The sequence below is a fragment of the Phycodurus eques genome, chromosome 3 (genome assembly GCF_024500275.1).
Source record: "Phycodurus eques isolate BA_2022a chromosome 3, UOR_Pequ_1.1, whole genome shotgun sequence".
NCBI lineage: Eukaryota > Metazoa > Chordata > Actinopteri > Syngnathiformes > Syngnathidae > Phycodurus > Phycodurus eques.
The window spans coordinates 3,698,068-3,723,758 of record NC_084527.1 but is presented as its reverse complement, the minus strand read 5'-3'; the positions used below and the strand labels follow the sequence as shown (position 1 = coordinate 3,723,758).

Here is a 25,691-nt window from a genome sequence, read left to right as displayed (position 1 = left end):
GTGGCAATACTGTAATGATACTAGCAGGGATACAAGAATAAAAAATATACACTGACCGCAATGATAGGCGCACTTTCATGAATCCTTTATACGCTCATCGAAATACATTTGAACACCATAAAATGACATTTTATCAATATCAATATATCAAAATGATATAGTTTTCTACCATTTCTACCGGGATATTATACACTACTGTCATTACTGCTCTTTGCTGGCTGGCAGAAAGGCAGGTATTATTTACTGAAATGTTTATTATCAGATATTGCGTCATATGTGTTTCTAATATTTCGTGATCCACCACAGCAAACGACGACCGCAATTAGTAACTTGATAGTTTTAACGTAAAACGCTTCCACGCATTTGTATTTGCTTAGTGAAACACAAAACACTTGTGTTTGATGCTACTTTATTTTTGAACTACCCAAATGCAATTGGGTGGCACAGGTAGACATACAAAGTATGAATTTAAGTCCCTATTAATGGAAAATTAATGACAATGTCGTCTAAATTTGGCACACCACAGAGAAGAGTGTTGTTAACCACCCTGACAAATCTGAATGAAAAAAATACCCAATTACAAAACACATTCATGCAATAAAACCACACCCTGCTCAACTGTCAAATGTCAATCAAATACAATTTTTACAAGCTGGAAAAATGGATGGTACTTCCACAAGCATCTTTCTCATGCCTACAAATAACTACATCTTTGAGTTGCCAAAATATATCTCACCGGGTGGTCGTGAAGCTTTTCCACGCTGTTACAACGTGGCGCTCTAAAGTGGCCACACCAGTAGACTATCTGAAGGGAAGGTGCAATTTTGGGATGCTAGCTAACGGCGCATGGCAAATGCGCTGGTGAACCGCTGATGTGAACGAATGCGCTCAAGTTCTTATATATATAGTGGGGGAGGGGCGACTAATGCCAGGGCCCAAGTGCATCACTGTGGCCTGAAGCCACACCCCCAAAAAAGCTGAAAAACGTAAATGGTGATAAACAGATGAATGCAACACAGTACCTCAACCAGAGTCAGTGGTGAGTTGTATCGGCTCGGGAGTGAAACCAAAAATAAACAAACGTCAAATCAGAACCTTCGCATTTTGAATCGCAGCGATTCAAAGGACAAACTTACTTTATTCTGATGAGAGATGAAAGTGTCGCCACGGGGCCTGTGGTGTTTACGACTGTTTCAAGGCAAGAAGGCACGAGTGAGGATTTATGATGCCGACAGAATTTTTCATTTTTGGAAAAAAAAACGATCCGTGTGAGGGATCCTGGTTAAAGTAAGCCATTTTAAACTTAAAAAAAAAAAAAAGAAAAAAAAAAAAACCTTTTCCAGAGGGAGACCTAAATGCTTGCTATACTATTATTTCCGATATAGCACGGGAGCAGAAGTAACGATTCAGTTGTGATCTGATCGTCACTTGTTATTGTCAATATAGATTTTCAATGGGGATTTACCGGGGCGAGTCCAAACACTAATCGCCACAATTGAGCACGACACAGTTCTCAGCCTCTGTACATTTTCTTCAAATATGCATAATGTATTTATAAATCCCCGAATGTACTTTACAGCGTTTTCAAAGACAACCTTTGATTATTTTTGAGTGAACAATAATGACCTCAGGAAAAGCCTTACAATCCTAATTCTAATCAACAACAGATAATTCAATTAATGTCACAAAATTTGAACCTAATTCAACTAGCGAAATGCATTTCGTCTTTTTTTCAAATAGTTGTTTGCTAATGATAATGGCAGCGTCAGGAATGTACAGCTGATCGTGTCGGTGTAGCTAATTTTGTGGCCAGTGTGTAAATATTTGCCATATTGCAAAAGTCGGACGCGTTGCTCGCGTGCTGGTGTGTCGAGGGTTAAGAAGACGCAGAAGAAGAAGAAAGGGAAGAAGCAGAAGAAGAAGAAGAAGAAGCAAATGAAGAAGAAGAAGAAGAAGAAGGAAGAAGTGTCGTTTTCCAGACTTGCAAACTCCTCCTCTGTACGCACGCTCGCTCGCTCTGCGCTCTTCCACTTGAGCGGCCAACTTGTTGTTATCGGGACGCATTCTCCGGGAGCTGCGATGTGGACGCAAAGAGCCACGTAAACCTATTCCCTCACTTTTGTTTCTATGTTTTTTGCATTTTGTTTTTACAACAAGCCATTTTGACTTTTTTAATTTTTGTATTTTTTTTTGTCTTTCCCGTAGCGAAATCAGCCCCACGTTGGCTCAAAGTTTAGGAGGCGAGTAGCGCCGCACATTCTCGCGTTTTTTTTTTTTTTTAAAGGGAGGGGGGGTGGGGGGGTGCTGCAGCCATTGTTTCCTCACGCATGGATCTCGAGTGCATTGAGTAACCTCTCGCTGGCTCGGACTGCAGCAGTTTCCGTGGGCCCCGGGGCTCTGCACGAGGAGATCCCAGAGCGGAGACGCACGCGCCTCCGAGGAGACAAACTTTGACAAGTTGTTGCAAATACCGTGGATTATTATTGCCATGGGCGTCAGGACCACGTCCAGAAGATGAAGAACGGACAAGTTATTGTAGTTAGTAGTGTGTATCCACTGAGTGGTTTGTTCTAGCGTTTTTTTTTTGTTTGTTTTTTTAAAAATTTTTATTTATTTTTTATTTTTTTGGTGTGCGTGCGTGCGTGTGTGGTTTTTTTTTTCCTTCCCCTCTGGTCGAGCCACTTGACTGGTGTGCAAAAATGCCTCAGCTGAACGGAGGCGGCGGGGATGATTTGGGCGCAAATGATGAAATGATCTCTTTCAAAGACGAAGGGGAGCAGGAGGAAAAGATTTCCGAAAACGTCTCCGCGGAAAGAGACTTGGACGACGTGAAGTCCTCGCTGGTAAACGAGTCGGAAAACAACAGCAGCTCGTCAGATTCGGAGGTAAGAAACCAAATGAAGCCTCTCTCTCTCTCTCTCTTTTTTTTTTTTTGGATTGTATTATCTATAGTTTTACTTGAATTTGTTGCAAAGTTGAAGTAGTTTGTATGTGCGCATGCCCCCCGTCAGCAAGCGGAGAGGCGTCCCCAAACCAGAGCGGACTCGGAAAGTTATGAGAAAGCAAGAGACTACTTTACTGAAGGTAAGACAAAAAAAAAAAAAAAAAAACATAGAAACCAAGACAAATCCAGTGTGGCCTCCAAACTGGTTTTGCTTGAGCTGATGGAGGTATGTGTGTGTTTGCAGCACTGAGAAGACAGCACGATGGAGGTTTCTTCAAGAGCCCCCACTACCCCGGCTACCCGTTTCTCATGATCCCAGACCTCAGCAACCCATACTTATCCAACGGCTCTCTCTCTCCCGGTGCAAGAACAGTAAGTTTCCCACGTCCAACACTCTTTCCCGTCGTCTCTCGCAGTCCTCAGCAACTTTTTCAGTGTTTTGGGACGAGCCTTCAAGTTTCTTGTGGCATGCCAGACCGCCATATTCCCTCAGAGTGGCCTCCAGAGGAACAACTACTTCTTTTGTCCTTTTGGGGGTGATCTCAATTACTCTTGTCTTCCACACTTGCATTTTGACTATGCAAAGAGTGGACTTACTCAGAATTTTTGTTGTTGCATACGAACTTGTGGAAATTTGGCTCTATGTGCAATACTCTTTAATAGTTTAAGTGTTTTTGTTGTCGCACGCTGCTAGCCGTCAGCTCGACGTGTTTACTCTGTGCATCTCATAAAAGCAGTTGCTGGTCACACCCAATGGTCACAACGATGTAATAGCTGGCTTTGACATATATAGGAGGTATCGCACTGCAGTGTCTGTGACAGTTGTTGCCCACAGACTCCCCCCCCCCCAAGTTTTGATGAGACAGAGTTAACGCGTTGATGGAGAGCTTGCAGGGACTCGTTTAGTGCCGGTATGTCATGCAGTGTGCAGCTGAGTGCATCTCAAATGCTAAAAATACGATGCTTTTGTTGGTATAGTTAGTATTATGTTCAGCGCAACTGTGGGTGAATGCTATTAAAAAAAAACAAGACATGGTGATATTTGAAGTAAATTACAATTGCCCACTATGCTAAATGCGAATCCCGAAGTCTTTTTACATTTTTATTTTTTTTACCAGAATGATACGAGTTCAACTTTCAACGGGCCATACGTTCTCATAAAAAGTTGAATACTGGAGAGCGCTGTTTCTGAGATGAGTCCTTCCCCCAACCCTTGTAACCCCCCGCCCCCCAAAACAAGTACTTTCGTTAAGGCCTGCAGGCACGGGAGTGAAAAGAACCCCTCCCATCTTTTTTTTCCCGTCGTCTTTTCACTGTTGCAGGCCCTCTCCCCTCACCTCCCTGTACCTTCCATTCAATTAGAAAGGCGTTAGTTGACCATTGTTATTCTGAACAGTCTTGATGGCTTCATTGGAGGTCTCCGTCGGGGCTCATTAACTAAATGGCCACACTGGTCTCACTGGGCCATACACAGCAACTTGTAGCCCATATATATTTTTGTTTCTTTTGGCCACCATAGTCGATGTCTTTGCACATTTTTGATCTGGTATGTTTCTTACAGGTTATATTTGCACATGTTTATATTATCTTGTTGGCTACTTGATTCATTCCCCGTGTCTTGGTTGTTTTTTTTTCTTCTATTTAAATTAAAGCTTGTTGCTAAAGATTAAAAACAGTGAAAAGACCCTCCACAGGAGCAGGGAAAGAATGAGGTCAATGGGGCAGAGCTAGCTGACTGCGTCTATCATCACCATAGCAGAAATAAAAGCAAGCAGACAAAAGCTGGCATACTTGGGAGCCATCTTGGGGTCTCCATATTGCACGCTTTTTTTTTTTTTAAACATTACGTCTAATTGATGAGTGGCTTGGCTTCCACCCCACCCCCAAAAGCTCTGGTTTCTGTTTGTATATGCATTTTAGTAAAGTGCCGCACTATACAGTAATTTGTCCGAGAGCCTGCTTTGACATTTGGGCGGGAGTTTATCTTATGGTCTTTACAGTTACATTCATCACACACATGTTTGTAAAAAAAAAAAAAAAAAAAAAAACACAGAATGTCTTGTGAGATAAGATTTGCCCCAAGGGTACCCTGAAATGTGCTGTCGTCCCTCGAGCCTTACGAGACAAACAATCCATTGGCCGGGGCACGGTTTATTTATTGTGCCTTGTTGCTTTGGGCCTAACAAGTTTGTTTTATGTGCAGTTTTTTGTATGTTTGTGCAACGTGAGACACGCTCAAGTTGCAAACAGATCATGTGATTAATAGCAGGTAACATGAGCTTCTGCTTTTGTTTGCGTGTCAAGAGCCGCTATTTAATAGGTTTAAAGGGTAATCAACATTTTAATTTGTGGTTACATGTACAACAATGCACGCAGGCTTGTTTTCGGTTTTATATAGCCTGCTTGTATCTGGTCATATCATTTCAGCGACTTCGACTTTTGGTGTCATCTCATTTAACGCGGCATACTTCTATTTGACGACACATACACGCCATATAATCAAACTTGTGAAATACAGAAAGAGTAATCAGGCAGTGATTTCCCTGGTTGTGGAGCTTTTAAATTTGGATGCGGCGAGCCTATCATGAGCAATGAGAGACGGGCTACATGGGATCAGCTCAGACTTCCCCCGAGGGCCAAGCATAACTGATTTAAAGGCTGTTCCGAGCTGACATTCCGCTGTAATCCAGCGAGGGCTGAGGAGGAGGTTTTATGTTTGCAGAGATGTTCCACCAGACGCCTGCCTGTTCAGGGTTGGAGGTTGGTCCCACCAAGACTAAATCCAGCTCGTTGTTTGTCAATCCACTGACGTGATCGTCACCTCATTGTTCCAGGAGTGACGGAGCGGTGCCAGATTTAAAGCCTGAATCTGCTCCGTGGCCCCGTCTGACAGCCTCATCAGCACTTTGAAACAATTCCGCAACTATCAACATCATCATCATTGCCACTAAAGAGTGAAATGCCTCTTGTGTGCGAGAAGTTGCGAGTAAGCGAGAGCGAGGTTAGCCTCCCAAATATATCTTCATCAAACATAAAAACTCCTGAGCATGATTGTTGAATAGAATTTTGTGGGTGATTGAGATATGAATGGAGAGCTTGTGTAAGTCTGAACATGTCAGAGGCTACAATTGCATGCCTCTCCGACTGCTCCCCCCGCTTTCTGTTGCGTTTGCTGCTTAAAACGGACAAAGAAAAGTCAACACAGACATTGTCCTGATGAATAAAAGGGCCTCTCCCTACATAAGCAAATGCTGTTTGTGTGGAGGCGTCTTTTCATCGGGTTGCGCACTCTATTCACCTTGGTACGCGCGTGTGCGTACGCGCGCACTCATGCGTGGAGCACGTTTGTGTTTGTAAAGTCTGCGAGGGTTAGGGGAGGTGGTGATGGCGTGTTCAGGTGAAGCCCTCAGGATACTTTGGAACAGAGGCAACAGTGTCCAGCGCTCACATTCTAACAACCCCCAGTGTTGTATTCCTCCGCTCCAACTAATCTGAATGCTAGAGTGCAAATATTTTTTCAGCCAAGCACTGTGTCAACAGAGCCACCATTTTTGACTGGCTATATAGTTTTTCGATTTTCCCTTTAGAGGCAAACATCTACATCAGTTTAGTGTCACTGATTAATTAGAACCCAATTGGCAGCAACCACAAAAATGTCACCGCTGGTTTGAGTACTTGCTAATATTAATACATCCATCCGTTTTCATCTGTTTTTTTTTCTACCGTTTTCTATATTAATACATCCATCCGTTTTCTATCCGGCTTCTCCTCGTGAGGGCGACGGCCGAGCTGGAGCCCAGCACGAATGTGGGAGAAAACCCAGATAATCCTGTCAGTCATACATGTGTCAAAATAGGTTCGCCACTGTTATTATCAAAACACTCGTAAATTTAATGACAAGTGCATGACGCGAAGGGAATTCACAGGTGCACCTCATGCGTTAGCATTCTTACGACAAACGTAAAATGAAGTTAACCACTGTTAAGAGTAAAACCTAAAACCAACAAAATATTACAGATTAATTTTGAGATAAATTACACTACTAGTGATACCGGACGCTTTAAATATGAGTCCGCTTTATCGAATTGAATATTCTTCTCTTCTCACGCTCTTCTGTTAACTCCCGCAATGACGCTGGTCCTCATTAAAATAGTCACAAAATGCCGGAGAAAAAGCAAAATACACAAGAGATGAGCTTTCGTGAGGTATGCTAAAGTCTCCAACTGTATGCTGATGTCACGTCCGACCATAGACTAAACTCCGAAATTATGCTTCAGAGGAATAGTTCTCCTGAAAATATCGGCAAAATTTCAAATCTCAGCGGCATTCACCTTTAGAGGTTCCAAAGTATTCTAATATTGTCCTATACTGTACCCGACTCTCAGTATTTCCCGCACATTACAAAGGGCTCGTCAAGGGTCTGTCTAAGTTTAATTAGCGCAAAACAATGTAAAGCTGAGTATTGTGGTAATTTGACATCCTATGAAATGTTCAAAAGTACTCACTCTGTACAACTGTCAGATCAGCAGATGCCATGTCAAGTGACACGTAAATAATGCGTTACCTCTGCGGCTTTATGCACAACCTGTCTTTCTGGGTTTTAATGGGAACACACGTTGCTTTGCTAGTTTCTTTACTTCCACGCAGCACTTTTGTGGATCTGTTGGAAACGGTGTCAGTCCTGGTCTGTATCCTTCCCCCGTGGGTCTCTGCGAAAAGCGAGCGAGAGCGTGAATGACTGTCTCTACCCCCGCAGCCTAGCTCGTTCACGACCTACCCACCCGCCCGCCTGGCATTACAAATTCTGTTTAAAGTGCACTCTGGCTTCTCCAGCACGGGGCCCATCAGGAGCATCTCGGCACCCTTTGAGGAAAGGATCACCAACATCTCCCCTCTCAAGCCGCTCGCTCCCCATGTTCAGTGACATCAATGAATCCCTTTGATGTAAGAGCACGAATGTGTTTTTATTGATTGATGTGTTTTTCTCTTCCCATGTTTGGCTAATGTTACTACATAGTCTGGGGTTTTCATTACATAGTTTATCCACGTGAAAAAATTTTTTTTAACCTGTCCTGCTCAGCTGCATAGCCGTGCCAAATGGTGGATCTGGATGCCTTTTGTGCTGGAGCAGTTTTGCTGTGCAACAGGGGAGTTTGAAATACTCCCTCTGCTTATTTAAAAAAAAATATTTTTTTAATAATTCTAATGTTTATTGATAATGCAGCCGAACAGAAAAGGGTTTCAGGGGACAGACTGAGGGACAGAACTAGACTTTACGCCGATCTGATTGGTGTTATCGGTATTGCCCGATAATGATCATTTTATGCTGATCGGCTGATCGGCTTTCATGTCATAAGTCGCCGATCCGATCAATGACATCATCGATCGGCTCCGCACAAGACATTTAACTCCGCGTCTTGGTCGCGTATGAATCCAAAAGCTAGTTTATTTTTAGCCTTGTCACGTGTCTTGTTGTGCAGTACTGTAACTATCTGACGGTGAATAAAGTTTTTCAATCTTGTCGGTGAAAAAACACGTCGTCGGTGTCGGACTATTTTGCGGTGTCTCAGACAAACAACACGTAAGTTATTTGCAGCCTGTGCAAAACTGATGTACGTCGCGGGGAACGTCATCTAAATGCAAATTTGATCGAGTACCTGAAGAATGTACACGAGGAGCATGCCGTGTTCGAGCAACGCAGCGTGGGGGGCAAAAAAAAAAAAGTCAAACCGACTCGAACTCTGGACAACACCCGTCCGTATAGCTACGACAGTGAGAAAGTTAGAGTAAGCATGTCATTAACAGTATTTATTAAAGTAATTTAATTACAGTAAGTTAGCACCCATTATTTCTGTCATGTAATGTTGATTTGATCTAAACGTATGTCAGTGGCCAATCCTTGAATGCCCCCTAGAGGTCATTGGTGTTATAACTTTTGTCTAAAATGCTAGAGAATAATTTGAGCTGGGCGGGCTCCAGCACGCCCGCAACCCTCGTGAGGATAAGCTGTAAAGAAAATGAATGGATGGATGGATACAGCATACAGTACACAAGTATATACAATAAATGAACAAGTCATGTAAAATCGACACATTGCTCCATCTTGTGATCGGATCGGTGATCGGTTATCGTTTTCTTTAAACTTGCTGATCGATGATCGGCCCCAAAAATCCTGATCGTGTAAAGCCTAGACAGAACTAGACAAGGGGAGTAGGGGCGCAAACCACAGCAGAATAATAGTTACACAGTCTAGATATAGTATTTGACCACAAGTAATGTTTAAAAAAAAAAAAAGGCAAATCGTGTTGTTATTTGTGGACGGGGAGGGACACCCAGTGAGGACATGCAACACCTAACCAATAGGACAATATGAGAGAGGACAGAAAATGGCAGGGCAGGACAGGATGTGGGAAATGTGCGAGCCAGCGCTACTGATAAGTGGTGTGGTGCAATCCTTGTAATGTAACCTGTGATTTGATATCCGAATACAACGTGTGTTATTGTTAGTGGTGTGAACATTTTGGTGAACTTTGTTGTTGGGCAGAGGTGCACATGCTTCTCCTGATATTGCTCTATCGTCTCCTTTTTTCCCCTCTTCAGAGCTTTGAAAGTATGATGTTGACCATGTATGTTCAATATCTTAAGGAAACAGACCTTTCTTTCAGAGAGATGAAGATATCTCATTAAATAACTCAAACAAATGTATTCCTACTACTGTCCAGTATGTATCTGCACATGTAATGTGTTATCAGCGTTTATTCTTAGAGCTAGTTGTGGATGGTCAGTAGATCAGTGTGCAATTCAGCCTTTGTGCAACTGACAGCTTGGGGAAGATTCTGAATACCTCCAGCTGCTAATTATCATTAACCATAGACGAGATGGAGAGATGTATATCACATAAACGGAAACTTCATTCATGTCATTTTCTGTGGTCTGAAATAGAGTCCTGGTGTAAGGACTAATAGTGTTAGGCTTTATTTCTCACCCTTAACAAAACATTCGTGCTGGTCCACGATTAAATAAAATCTGTAAAAGATGATGCTTAGTCAAATCTCGAGTGTCTCGTTTTTCATTGTGTTGTTGACTTTCAGTGCAATACGTGACAAATTCAAAGCATGTTTTTTTTTTTTGCTTTCTTTCTTTCTGTTGTCATTACATAGTAATGAAATACATTCGTCATTGGAGCTCATCAGACATGTCCTGAAGGCCAGTGCACATGGCTGTATTCTTTCTTGAGCTTTTCGTGGGTGATGATGCACATCATTTAAGTGCAAGTCGAAACGCCCGCCGCACACCCAGCCGACAATCGCAAAAAAACAAAACCCAGTCGGCGACTCTTCGCCGCACATGAAGCGATAGAGCACCGCGCATCAACTGACATGCTGCAACGGAAAAACTTCAACCCTGCATCAGGGTTTGAGGCTCCACGTACAATATACTGCGCTGTATTTATTTATTTTTTAAAATGGAATTACAAAAACGTGGTACGATTGTCCTTCGATGTGCAGCAGGCGCAGGTTGCAGGCGCAGCCATGCGATCTCTTCATTGCTTTGCTGCTTTTCTCTCTGTCTTGTTTGAAGTTCAATATGTATTATTTTAACTATGACTAAGATAATATGATTGCTAAAGAAATGCTCTTTTTTTTTTTTTCCAAAACTCAAGTTGTTTTTCGTAGGCGGTGTAGTGGTTATATTGTGTCTTGCTCTGGAGTCTGCAACTAGCACTTTACACTATAGTTTAGTTCACATAAAAAAATGCTTATCCTCCATAATTGTGCCTTAAACGTTTCACTACATGCTAATAAAATGTGATTGTACAGCAGGAAGAAAAAGAAAATGCTCTAAACAGGGTTTCATCAGTCTGGTATTCTGAGCAGCTGTTTTCAGTTTAAGCTCTACAGGCAACAGCAGAGGAGGAAGAGAGGGTAGGCAAGACAAGGAAGATTGTTGACGAGATGGTGGTGGAGGGAGCAGAAAATGGGGCAGATATGGGTCCTGCGATTCTTTGCCTGTTATCCTGAAGTGGGCCCACTTCCAGACCTTGAGGCACTCACTTATCGGGGGATTCTTGTCTCCCCCAGAGCACCGTGCCTTGCCATTCCCTCTCGCAGCCCAATCAGTAAACAGCATGAAGCTATCAAATCGCATACATGTCACTTCAGTACTGCTAAGATTTCCATCAGGCTTTCCCTCGCCTCATATACACTCTGTCCACAGAGGGATGGCTAAAGGCCCTGTCATAGTGTATATGTTTTATATCAGTGAGGTTGTAGTGGTCATACTAAATTAAGAAGTGAATGGATATCTGTCCAATATGAGAGTAGTTGACAGCAAGCAGAGCAGCTGTTGTTCATGTTAAAACCTATAAATCACTTTAGCTGCTTCCCACTCAGTTTGTTCCAGTAGTGGTGATGCAACTTTATAGCATCCTTTGACAGAAATGTCAGGTACAATGTATTATACCTTTATACACTTGTCGACCAGCCCATCAAAGTGGTGACTTCGTCTTTAGCATTTCAAACAGCGCCTAATAGATGACGTTTCCATGAAATCCATTTTGAATGCACCAGACCATGTATAGTAATTTACAGTAGTAACAATCTGGTTGTGTTTCATGTTAAGGGAATTTAAAAACAGAAATTATCATGACTGCACAAGTCAACACAAGCAAATCTTCTGGATTTCACAATGTAATGATTAAGGTTCCACAGTATATCGGTACTAAAATGTAGCGTGATACCTTGCTGTCAAAAATTAAAACTATAGCATGTATTTTTAGAACCTCACTTTGGCAGAGTAAACAGTTCTCCCTAAAAGAGGCTATGTATGCTTCCTTCGGGGTACACCCTGAAGTGGTTGCCAGCCAATCGCAGGGCACATACAAACAAACTGAACTGGTCCCCAGCCAATCACAGGGCACATAGAATCAAACAACCGTTCACGCACACATTCACACCTGCGGGCAATTTAGAGTCTTCAATCAACCTACCATGCATGTTTTGGGGATGTGGGAGGAAACCGGAGTGCCCGGAGAAAACCCACGCAGGCACGGGGAGAACATGCAAACTCCACACAGACGGGGCCGGGATTTGAACCCCGGTCCTCAGAACTGTGAGGCAGATGTGCTAACCAGTCTCGCACCGTGCCGCCCCACAGTCCAATATTATTTTTAATTTATAAAAACATTACGAACTTTTTGAATTTATAAAAAATACTAATAATTTGAAGTTCCACGTTTTATCAGCCACGTTGCCGCTGCTTTCACTGATGTTTTAGGTTTTTTGGTGTGGTATCGTTTCAGTATCGGTAGCAATGCAGGTATAGTATCAAAGTCAGAATTCTCGTATCGTGACAATCGGGTTTGTATTACTCATGAGCTTGCAATAAAACAACAAGTGATAAACAACCTTAATATATTTGATAGTTTTGTTGATGTTTTGGAAAATATTAAGTGAAGTAAAATATAAAACTTTGTATACTATGTCCGTCATACCATATTAGAAATGTGTTCAAATTGAAACGTTTGAAATTTGAGGGGGAGAATTTTTCCTTGACTGAATAGTTGCTGACAGTGATTATGCCAATAATAGGATCATTCTTTTAATACCAGTCTCCCATGAAATCAGATTTTTGCATTGGTAATAATGCAACCTCTGGGTCCCCCTTACTTCCCTCAGTTACCCTCATAAACCAATTGTACTTGTTAATTAAGGAGTCACAATGTTCTGGCAAGCAATAAATTAGATTAAAGCCAAGCAAAAGGACAAGTCATCCTAAATGTGGAGCAGCATTATCTCAAGACCGACTTGTGGATCCTGTTGGAATAGACGGCTGTAACGTCAGACAGACTGCCCGTGGCACATCTGCCTCAACCACAGGATATCACTCTTTCTTGACCTTCTCTGCTTAACTGAAAATGTTATGCTAATGTTCTTGATTAGTTTTAAGTAATGACCGTGGTTGAGGAACCTTGTGTTTGTTAGACATGAGACACGAGTCAGATTCCCCTTGTGCCTGCTTGAGATGATCAGAATGATTAAGTTTCTTCATCACGTGACACGTTCAGGTTGTACTGTCAGTTCAAGCATGAGGAGAAACTTATTGTAAGCGTGCTTGGATGGCACGCTGTTGACATAAAACCCTTAACCATTTCTATGGTTAGACAACCAAATCCTTACAAATGTTGCTGGCTTTTGCCTCAAATTTAGAGTATCTACATCAGGGGAAAAAAAAGATCTAATCAGCCTTATATGACATGGAATGGTCCAAGGAGCCCTTTTGTTTGATTTGTACATAGGTTGGAGGGGCTGGCCATTGGAGATCCCTGAAGCAGGCTTTAGGGGCAGGTCTGATTCTCGTGTGAAATGGGGAGGCTCTATAGCTCACCGCTGACTTAACTGGGGCTGTATGGGTGTGTTGGCAGGGGGAGCGCCGGCCATGAATAGGTTCTTTGACTACCTCAGACTTGCCCTGAAAGGCAGGACAAAAACCCTAGGGCAACGGCTTAGAGCCTCACAGCTGAGCTCCAGAATGCTTGGCCCAGTCTTCCTCCCTCCTTGCCCGATTTAAATACTACAGTGGCTCTCAGCGTACTGGAGACGGAGGCTCGCATTCACATGGCTGCACATACGCCATCAACTTTTTCTCTGTTTTTGTTTACAGTATACTAATGCCAGAGCTCTAAGAACCCCAGTTCACAGAATCCCTCTTTGAGGCGATGGGCGAAATGCGTCAGCGGGTCTCATAAAAAGTGTAGATTAGCTTCATGTTGTTCTTATTAGAAGCAATTTCTTTTGATACTCCCTAATCGTAGGCATGTGTGCATCCCTCACAATCACTACTCTGCTTTGAGTCATTAAATATGGAGCATTTAACTCATTTCTGCGCAAGATGGATATGCGTATAAGTACACAAGATGGTGTCCACTTCCAACAGCCTCATTGTACAGAGCTATCAAAAACATAGTAAAATGCCACACATCTTTTCCTGCAGAGTTAATGGGGTTATTGGAGTCCTGAGCAGACACTCTCTCTCCACAGTGTCTAGTTTCAGATGTCACTCAGAGCTTTGTTTGCCCCCCAGGGTGAAGGGTTAGAGGCCAAGGTTCAGGGCCAGTTGGCTGAGTGGCCACAAAAGCCCAGGCTATCCTTGGCACATCCGATCCCTTCTTCCACACCAACCTTCTCCCACAATGAAGGGATCAGCTTGCAACATTTGCCTTTTCTTATTGTAATTGACAATTCATTTCACTTATGTTACAATGTAATAAGTGTCGCGTTTCACAATGAGGTCAGAAATCTGGTTCGATTTTGGCCCGGATACTTAAGAGTGTAAACCTGCACAATGTGTTGCGCTTCCTTGTTGGGAAGAATTCTGGAAGCTTTTGCCGTCCGGCTACTGTGCCGATCCAATATTGACTTTGAAAACATGCGTTAATCTGCATTCTTCACATTTTCTGAGCATCAGTACTTCTCAAAGATTGAGTTTTAGACAAGGGAACTTGGGCAATCTTTCACACTGGGTAATGAAAAAAGGGCTCACATTTCCTTTGTTTAAAACACCTCTGGAAGTTTGGAGCACATAACCTCACCCTCATCAGCCCCCACCCACGATCTCAACTTTTCCTTGCCCCGCCACCACCCAAACATGTCCTCCAGCCAAGTTTATTATGCCGTTTCACGCAGACCAAAATTGCAGCTGCATGGAGAACAATCTGGAGCACATTAGCACAGGCACTGTGATTTATAAATTGTTTCTCAGGCCATAAATCCCTGCTGTAATTGTGCGAAAGCACCCCTCTCCTCCTTCGGTCACTCCCCCTTCACTCTCGCTCTCTGTCTTTTTCTCAGTGTCTCGCTCAGAACAACTTACAGTTCTTGGGTTTACGCTAATTGTTTGCAGCAGTGTGCAGTTTGGACTGCGAAGTTTGTTCTGTTGTGGCAAAGATTTGAGGGTTAAGAAACAGCTCTTCAGGAAAGATAAACTTTCCTACTTCACCTTGAAAGTGACAGTTACGTTGATGTTAACATAACAAAATTTGAGTGTTTGTCCGTGGTTCATGCTTTGCATTCCAAGATACTATGTAATTGTAAGGGGACTCTACTGAACAAAGTCAGCGGAAATCTGATATTTACATCATAATCACCCAGAAGTTTTAAGCTCTACATATTGTTTAAAATATCAAGTTCAGCCTTGAGTGCTAAACATTGAAACATTGAACTGATTTTAATTGATCTGAAACATCTGTCAGTATGTATACTGTATGAAGTTTATTTTCTTACTGTATATCAACAGATACATTATTTATAGATGTTAATGCGTCTTTGTTTATATACAGTCTGATGAAACTTAAAAAAAACAACAACATTCCAGCTGGAAAATGTATCTATTGCAAGAAGCCCAGTTAAATGTATAGCCAATATCACTGGGTCATGATTCCCTCTTCAATACTGCACGGACAGCATGACGGAAATCCATCCATCCATTCACTATACCGCTTATCGTCATGAGGGTTGCGGGTGTGCTGGAGCCTATTCCAGCTGACTTTGGGCGAGAGGCGGCGTACACTCTGAACTGATCGCCAGACAAACGCAGGGCACATATAAACAAGGGCAATTTAGTCTTCAATGAACCCAACATGCACATTTTTGGAATGTGGGAGGATACCGGAGTACCTGCAGAAACCCACGCAGGTACGCGGAGAACATGGAAACTCCACGCAGGGAGGCCGGAGCCCGGATTTGAACCCACGACCTTAGAACAGTGAGGCTGATGTGCTAACCAGTCATCCACTGTGGCGACGGTGATGAAAATGAAGCCTGCAAATTGCAAGTGGGGACCGTTAACAAATGTCAGACTGAAAAATGCTCGGCTGCGATCCAGCTCTCACTGCAGTCTGCTGACAATACGCATAGCTAACCCTGGGGAATGTTACGCTAGTCGGTCTGGTTTCGTGTCGTACTATGGAAGGATGAATCTATGTTATGAGAAACATTTCTTGTTCAGATAGTAGTGTTGTATAATCAACAATTTCATGCCAGAATATTTTGTTTGCTATTATTTGTCTAATTTAGTTAGGATCTGGAAGGTCCTAACCAAATGATTTGGCTTGCAGCACCTTTGACAATGATTTTCTTAATCATATTGTTCTATGATCTGTGCCAAAATATTCCATAAGGGACAATTCCCACAGGCCTGAGTGTCAGAGCATACTTGTGGCGTGCAAATGCGTGTGTGTGTGTGTGTGTGTCTGTTTGAGTGGGACAGAGCTGGCGTGCAGGTGGTGGGCAGTCAGACAGGAGAGTCCGAGTGGGTTTAACAGTGGGGTGTTAAGGATGTCAGGTAGTAAAATGTGAGATGAGGCAGGGCCCAGAAGTCTGTGGGCCTGGAGATTTGTGCTCGTGTTCGCAGAGCAAACACAGGAGGCATCTGCAGGCAGCTGTGTGTGGAGGGGGGTCGGGGGGGGTCTCCCGCTTGGGACAGGGGGTGGGGGTGGCTTGGGGAAGCTGGGTGGTGTTAGGTGGTGGTGAGGAGTGGAGGGGAAGGGGGCATGGGGGTGGACCAGCAGAGGGAACACAATCAGCCCTCTGTTTTCATAAGACTTGTGGTATGTGCGAGCTGAAACAAATGTGTTTAATTTAGTCACTTTTAAAAAATAAAAAAATACTTTGCCTTTCCTACACGCACTTCTCCCCACCTTACTGCTTCAAACTTCTTCACTGCCTCGTCTGTTCTCAGCACTCTTTTTAAGGAAGTTTATTAAAAGGAGAGCCAAGAAAAATGACTTACTGTCCCCTGTTTTAGAAACGCAAGATGGCGGTGGGGGCTTGTGGTGTGATCATTGTGATGTGCTATTCACACTGTTCGTTACCTCTAATGCCTCGGCAGGAAAATCTGCATTATATCAGTCTGGGTTGGGGTAGAAATGAAAAGTTCTCACTTGTTTGCCACTGGCGTCGACTTGGAGGTGCACACTCTTACCGTATTCTAAGTCGAGCTTTGCTATAAACCTCCAGCTGAGTGCTGCTAACCACCTTGTGCTCTGGAATTAATTATACGGACGTTTACGGCTGTGAATTTCAATGAAATAAGACTACTCCATGAACAATAAAAAAAAAAAAAGTTGTGTTCCTGTGCAAGTGGACAAACAATGCCAGAGGATACGAAACGTAACGACACCTCTGACACTGGAGTCCTGACATGAGAGCATGCTGACACTGAGCAGAGGTGCCAGTGACAATTGAAAACAGATCTCGAAGGTATGAGAAACCACATAACTAACTTCTTGTAATTGACTTGAACAGCTTTACACCCTCCTCTCTGTCTTTATGAGATGGCCTCGCTCCTACCAGATGCATAATTATGTTCTGGTGTGTTTAATTGTACAGTGAGCTCGACATGACCCGCTGTTGTACTCCCTTACACAATAACTCATTTATTCATCACTTTAACCACGGGTAAAGAATTTTCCTGTAACTATATGTGATTAAAATGACCTGAAAGTCAGCTCGTCAGGGTAGCTTTTTGGTATAAAAGCACATGCGAGCGCTGAGTTTAAAGCTCTAAAGCTGTGGATACAGGAAGCAATAACTCAGGATCGTGTCATGCAGAAGGAAGAAAAAAAAAATCCAGCAAAAGTTGCTTGACTTGCAAAAATTCTAACTCACTGGGTTCGAATGTTAAAGAAGCTCTTTTGGGGGTGGGTTTATCTTGGCCTTGTATTTTGTTCATGCTGTTTTATGACTGAAACTGCAGTAAATTCACTCCCAGGACTTTTCAAATAAACCCAGCTTGCAGGCCAGTTTGACAACGTACAGAATATGCATGAGTCAGTCACACATTTTTGGAGCGTTGCATAGGGCAAGACGTGGACTATGACGCTGCTCTCCGCTGTTACAACAAACATTATTTTTCTCCAAATATTCTGAACTAATTTGAAAATGTATGCTCACTGGACAGAGGTGCCAGCGGCTCAATTGTAATCATCTTAGAAATCTTGGAAAAACATTGAAGCTGTGTTGTTAGGACCTCCCTGATGCTGCCTCCACTCTCCACTCTCCTCTTTCCCTCTTTGCACTAATAGTTCTTTTGTGTACAAGAGCATGTTAAGAGGCCAATGAGCCTGGCCTTAATAGGCCATGTTACCATAGAAACCACAGCACTCTGGATGTCTGACCTTTGACCCATTTTTTTTTTTACTGGCTGTGAATAAGAGTGCGGGACGACCAAACAGGTCACAAAAGAAGCCCGGCAAACCGAGGGAGTGTCCCTGACATAGTCACTTAACTTCATTCCTCAGTAGGCTAATGGGCACTTCAAATGTGGTCGCCATTAGCTGGATGCTATCTCCGACATACAATCACGGGCTTGACAGTGTTAATATAACAAGACTGTGCTTCATAAGAAAATAGCTGAAATAAAAAGTGGTCTGAAAAAATGCGTCAGTGCTGGTTTCGAGTGTAGTTTGTAGGGTCGCAAAAATGCACTGAGTAGAGTGCAAAGAGACATGGTGTTTATCTTGGGGAATAGGCTTACTTTCTACTCCGCCTTCTAAATATGTTTGTTGTGCCTCTCTGTTTGTACTCTCTTTGTAGATACCCTTAATAAATGGCTTCCTCTTTCACTAATCTACTTACTTCACGGTGATGGGATAAGAAGGTCTGGTGGCCATTCAAAATTTTGATTCGGCCCAATTGGGCTTTGCGGGTCTGACCAGCTGAGCTGCTTGTCGTTTCCCCATCAATTACACACTAATTAGCACAATGACTGCCGAGGTTTGCTTAAGAATTGTCAATGTAATTGCTTCTAATGTTGGCAAACAATGAGTTTAATGCAAACTTGGAGCCAAGGCGGGGGCTACTTATCACAGTTTCTTTGTCCTGAAAGCTTTAATTGTGTTTCATGCATAGATCAGGTTGAGGTGTCAATAGGCCCCGCATAAGCAGGTGATATGAGCAGAGCAAACCAGGGAGGGACTGTTGTGTCGGGGCCTGACAGGGCTATTGTCTGGAGCTGCTGTTCATATGGGCAGGGGACGGTAATTAACACCTCAGTCAAAAGAGCAAGCTGTGTGGCCCATTTGTTTGCTGTTGGGGGCTAAAAGAAAACAATGGGGAGGGGTTCTCCACACAGTAGGTGATTGACATTATCTGCTGGAGCGATCCGTGGAGGCATTCCTGCTGCTATGCTATTCACTGCAAGTTAGGCAAAGCCATTTCACAAGCGTGAGGCCTCGTCTGAGCCGCCCCTTTGCACACATTCACTCTTTTATTTGCTCTTTGACTTTGTCTGATTGGATTTGAGCTCCACGCAGCAAAAAGTTATCCTGCTCCGATTGGAGTTTTGGATCGAATTTTCGATTGAATTTGAAAGATTTTTTTGTGTTTGTCCGATTGTGCAGTTGAGATTATTGCTCCGCCTCTGAAATATGAGGTTAGTATTCTGTCCCTTTGGCAGAGTGTGTGACTTAGTTTGACAGCAAATGTCCAGACATCTGTCTCTTTTCCACACTGTGATGTTGGCCTGCAGTATGGCACCACACACTTCAGAGATGACAAAGACCTTTGGCTGTGTTTTCCAGCGCTCTCTGAGAGCAGCGTAACAATTAGAGCCCCACTCTGGCAGGTCATATGCCCCAGAGTGTATGGCATATTCACTCTTCAAAAAGCCAGAGTTTCAGTTTGGGGGAAAAAAATCTGTGGCATGTTTGCCACCTTTGTTGCATCTGGGTCCCTGTAAAAGTAGCACATTGACTGATGTTTATTCTGAGTGTTGGAGGCGGCAAGCGAGGCTGGAAGACAACTAAAGAATTGTAAAAATGGATCAGCTAAACACCACTTAGCCACACATTTCTCTCAGTTGCCCGTCCGAGTCTATTTACTGTAACAGTGCTTTCAACTCCCATGCCGAATCAGACGTACATCCATACGACCATACATCTGTTCCAGTTGTGCAAAGATCAAATGAAGCTGACGAGGTTGTGACTTATTCCAAATTACATAGGTAGGCTGGTGATTAAATCCTAGTCTTGAAATGTATAATAATCATATTTATAATACATTTATTTCTTCATTTGTGACTAACACGTTTTTGCTGAGGAACACAGCTCACAATTCTTGCCCATTTGTTTCCTGAAACAACTCACATCCCCTCATACGCTTTCACCCCCTCTCGTCTGTCTGTGAGTGGCATTCTGTTATAGTTTGGAATGTAGGCCCAGCAGCTAACGTGACAGTGAGCGACTAGGAAGTGTGTGAACAGTTGCGCCATCGGGTGCGCTGGCAATTAAAAGAAAGGTGAGTGCTCTGAAAAAACAAAACAAAACAGGCCTCAGGGCACGTTCCTCATTATTGGCAGAAAGCTGTCAAAAATGGACGGATTGGGTAGGAGAGTCGTGGTGGGCAGGGTTGGGCTTAACCAAATGCTCACAATAGCACTTGTTTCATTTGTGGAAGGCCTCATGATTGACATAGATTAGATGTAGAAAACTGCATTGTTTTGGATTTTATCCCCACAGTGCAGCATTCATTAGGCACCATGCACACAGTGGCAGAAAGTTTCAATAGTGAGCGAGCAGTCTGTAAAAGCAACTGCCTCCTGACAGTTGTATGGACTCGGGCCCATTAGTTGGAACCCACAATTCAGCCTCACGCAGAATAGTGAAAATGAAGAGGGCTGATGTCAAGAAATTCCCCTCTTTTTTTGAAGAGAAAAAGGGTCCCCTTCCCCCTGGCCCAGTACTCTGTTGGACCCCAGCTGTCAGGAAACAATACCCTCCGCCTGCTCGACAAACTCATTCCTGAAAATGTTTTTTTTTTCCCTCTAGTCCCTTTTCCCCCTCTGTTATAATGTATTTTCCATTTTTAACCCACAGCCATCCAAACTTCCTTCCTCTTTACAAACCAGAGTGATGAATGGTGTTTTAAAAATCCAAACGTGAAAGCATGACTCCTTCAGCGAGCTTATTTGTCATCATTTATCCTGCAAAAAGTTTTGAAAGTGGGACAACGCTTTTCAGATATTGTTTTATTAGTATTGTCATCGAGTGTCACATGTAATCCAGCCTTCAGCAGTTTTTGATTCAGTGGAGATCAGACTGCTGGTGAACGCAAAGCCATTATTAGCACAATGCTGTGTGAATAAATGACAGTGGTGTAGTGAGCTGGAATTTGGAGCGCATAATGCATGTGCCCAAAAGATTAAAACAACAACAAAAATAAAAATCTACTTTGATACGCTATTTTTTACATTTTTTTTTTTTTTTTTTTTTAACGTGAACATGGATGACGAAAATGTATTTGAAATTGTCCCAGGGTGAAAAAACCCACATGCATGACAAGCTGCTGTATGCGACATTTAAAAGTGATTCATAAACCAGATGGTCGAGACGTGCTTTTCGAAATCTGGCTTCATGCTAACTCGATTACTGGAGGACAAAAAATATTCAGCTTGTTGCGTTGCTCTATTAATCAAAAGAAGTGGGGGGAAAAACTTGAGTACACAGCTCTCTTTTCTGTGACTTTCTGTGATGTTGAGCGCTACTGAATGCAAATAATTACACAACCTCATGATAACTGTGAAAAATTTATGAAAAATTGTGATACAGAAGGTGGGACAAAAGGCCAAATCAATTGAGACAGACTTTGCGTCAACTCTGCAGCCCAACCTTTGGTTGCACGCTTCCTTCCAGCTGTCTCTTCCCACCCGCGCTGCGATGGGCATCCACAGCTGGCCACTTATTTTTCCTTGACAAACAGCAATTTCACAGCCATCTACCAGTCTGTTGCTGACAACAGTCACTTTTACTTTTGTAAAAGGTGTCGATAGAACAGAAACCACAATGCATTAATGCAGCAAATCTTATATTCATGTATGCTCGTCTAGCTAGATGCCTTGTGCTGTTTCTTCAATCTTCTATTTTCTTTTCTCCACAGTACCTGCAGATGAAATGGCCCCTCTTGGACGTCCCCGGCTCTGCCGGACTCAAAGACTCCCGTTCTCCAACACCGGGCCATTTAGTGAGTGCACAAATACACTCTAACACAGCAGCTATCAAGTAAACACCTTAATTGAAATATTGAATTGGAACTAGGATCAAATTTTGAGTCAGTGTTGCCTGTTTTGCAGACTATTCGATTTTTCACATTAGTGAAACTGTTGTGTTGATGCCTGCTTCAGAGATAAAGAGTTATCTGTTTGACAAAAGTGCTGCATGACCTGAAGGGGGAAGACATTCAAAATTTGGGGCGCGTGCTGCAGGGGTCGTTAAACACAAATCCCATATAACAACGTATATATTCTCTAAAAATAATCGCTCCTTCCTGCATGTTTGTTACTAATGTGATGTTTCCTCCAGACTATATCCTAAGAACGTTAATCAAATTATCAAACCAATCATGCAAGTTTATCGGGGGAATCCATTTACAGTGAAGAAAATAAATGCTTTAATCAAACTATGACCTTAATATGGTTATTCCCAATAACAAAGTTATAGTCTGCATTTAAATCTTCTGGTTCACATCCCTCCACATCCAGTTCTAAACAGCTGCAGCACCCAGGGGCAAACTCTTGACTTCTTTGTCTGTCTATGTGGCAATAACTCTTTCTAGCTTCTTCCATCAAACTCTCAAGTGTGACTCTCTGTGCCTGCTGACCTCGTAGCGTCTCTCTGCGGTTAGATGATGCGTGGCGTCAGCAGACCTGTTTGGTTTGTGCTTGGGTTGTGACATATGAGACTGAAAACATAAAAAAAAAATTAATCGCTTAACTGAATTTAAATGAACTTCTTGCCATCTATCAACATACCCACCTGTTTGATTGTATTGATAGGCGGGTCATGCCAGGCACCACATGGAACAAGAGTCACACTTGAGTAAAGAAGCCGTGACTCAGCCGCTTGACCTTAGATACACTTTGTAGACGTTTGCTGAGTTTGTGGCCAATTTGCCGCATCCCATAATCGCAGTGGTGCACATGATAATGTCCTCATCGAGCGCATTCAATAAAAACTGTTGTGAATGGGTTGGTGTTGGCCCGTGGGAATTCAACACTGACTGCTTTTCAATTGAAACCAATGACAAATACAGTCCTGACCTTCCAAAGACCCTGATTAATTTTCGTTTAACAGTCACAGTGGCTCTGCAACTTCACTGTGTGTTGTTCACTTAGTTTTGACGTACCAAAATGAGAGTAATAAATTAAAGGTCTTTGGGTGGCTTTTGGTGATGATATGATTTTAACATTTCTTAATACATTTAAAGTAATAGAAAAGTTGAACATGATATTTCAGAAAAGAATCAGACAATAGTTAAAGAGGTAAACCTTTGGCTACTACATCAACATTTTCAAATGCATATTTAAAAATTATACATACCGTAATTTCTCGTGTATAATCCGCATTCACCCCACCCCCCCACACCCACCCCCCAAAAAGTTGTCAAAAGTCAATAGTGCACGTTATACATAGGTATGGCGGAAAAAAAAAAAAAAAAAACTTTCACATTTTATAAATGTATGCCGCCATCTCGAGGTTATGAAAAAGCTGTACACATTAATTCCAATATGCCACCGCTCCATAGAGGTTATGGAAAAGTTGTACACTTTCATTATAGTATGCCACTGCCACCTAGAGGTTATGAAATAGGTGTAGCCTACACTTTCATTCCAATATGACAGGGGTACTTATGACTGTATATGGGTGTTTATTTGATTACAGGCCTTTTTGTGTCCTTGGTGTAAAATTTAAAGAACAAATATATTTAAATATATTTTTTTCAATAACCAGCAGTGGGCGTGCCTAATTCTAAGTGTTGTCTAAAATTTCAAGTTAATATTAGTATATTTTGACATTTTTGGAGTGGTTTTATGGTGGTATTTTACAGTTTTCACCCTGTCCCTAGCAAAGGGTTTGGATATATGAGGCTCTATCTTTCTACTAAAAAAATGCTAAAATGGTGTAACTTTTACCATAAATTCCTTAAAATATAATAGAATTAATGATGTCTCATTATATATACAAAACATTTCAAATTCCGTCTTTTATTTTTAAAAAAATATGTCTGTCCCTTAAAGTTGCTGTCATTACCGCCACATTGACCATTTTCAGATCAATAAAGTTTATTCAAAATCTGATTCTTTAATTCCCTGTGTCATTTTGTCTTGTCACTCAAGCACATGCTAGGGCAGAGAGAAGTAAGTTTTTTCCTCATTTGTACCTTTAAATCACATAATATTTTTATTGCATGTCATTACCAAACGACTTGTAGTGTTAATATGTTTAAAGATTTTCCTGTAAAAACTTGATAATCATATAAAAATGTTGTACAGGACTAGCAAGCTAAAAGAAAAAAATAAGCTAACTCTACCAGCATAGCAGAGTTAGCTGAAAACTTTGAAATGTCATTACCATCACATCTCATCACATAGTGCAGTTTGGTGGTGACGACAGAAACGAAAATCAAAAGTGCCCGAAATCAAATAAACCCATATACGTACAATTGTGCTGATACGTTTACATATCCAGGTAAAATTTGTGAAATATTGTATTTTTTATTTTATTACATTTTTTTAAATACGACTGCTGACTGAACATCAACCATCGTTAATTTCTTTATGGTTATGTTTTATTTAATGATAATGCTTTCCTGAAATGCTTGACAGTTTAATTTGAATCCCATTCAAACAAAATTAAATGTGATTTGGCTGGTCTTTCATGTTTTCTTTAAAGAATTGTACACATTTTACAAATTCTGCCTGGATAATCAAACATATGAGCACAACTGTTTGCTTTCTCATTTACTAAATAAAAGTAGGACTGTGAATTTCAAAATGAGAGCAAGTAAATAAAAATAAAGTATTACGTGTTCAAATAAAGTGCTTGACTTCAGAATAATTATTTGAAAAAACTAACAAAATACAGATAATACTTCATGTTTTGATAGTATGGGTAGAAGCAAAATCATGCATTGTAAAAATGCATTATACATAGGTCGAAGGGTTTTCCAGAATTTTGTGGTCAACTTTGGGGGTGCGTATTATACATGGGTGCGCATTATATGCGAGAAATTACGGTACTACGTTGAGTTTTACAACTCCAATTCTTTTTTGCCACCTGTCCAAGCTTTTTTGGAATGTGTTGCAGACGTAAAATTCTAAGTTCATGATTATTTGCTAAAAACAATCAAGTTTATCAGTTTGAACATAAAATATCTTGTCTTTGTAGTGTATTCAATTAAATATAGGTTGAACATGATTTGCAAATCATTGTATTGTTTTTATTTGTTTAACACAACGTCGCAACTTCATTGGGGTTGTACAATATTGCTTATTTAAAGGGAAGTTTGCAGTAAATAATTACTATTACTTAAAGAAGTAACTTATATTACTTAAAGAAGTCATGCTCTTGGCAGTTGTACATGATAAATATGATCTGTGAAAAAAAAATTAGCTATCTCTGGCCCCATCGTGTGCCTCTTAATTTGATATACAAGAAACCACTGTGCCCAAGGAAAAACCACCAATCAGAAACAAAAAGCTTGACTGACGACGTGTCAATCATTTGTCGCCGACTTGTGGCCACACTCGTAAAAAATAAAATTTAATGTAATAGTAATACTCCATTATGAATAAGATGCTATTCAAGGATAACAAGCAACAGGTCAGCGCGAGTCTACGGGGGTGAACCTGTGAGTGAGGGACAAACAATTGCAAGTCACACTTTCTGTCTCTGATTGATTGTTTTTCCTTGGAC

At 41.8% G+C, this 25,691-nt stretch overlaps 1 protein-coding gene across 2 annotated transcripts in view; it reads left to right on the top strand.

Annotated features, from left to right (window-relative positions):
* Positions 1–2,312: 2,312 nt before the first annotated feature.
* tcf7l1b (transcription factor 7 like 1b) overlaps positions 2,313–25,691 on the top strand; it is a 40,119-nt gene continuing 16,740 nt past the window's right edge. For both annotated transcript variants that reach the window (XM_061671475.1, XM_061671473.1), the window contains exons 1-4: positions 2,313–2,885; positions 3,012–3,084; positions 3,189–3,316; positions 21,877–21,960. In XM_061671475.1, coding sequence (XP_061527459.1) covers positions 2,700–2,885; positions 3,012–3,084; positions 3,189–3,316; positions 21,877–21,960 — 471 coding nt within the window. In that variant the 5' untranslated portion in view covers positions 2,313–2,699. The remainder of the gene's footprint in view (positions 2,886–3,011; positions 3,085–3,188; positions 3,317–21,876; positions 21,961–25,691) is intronic.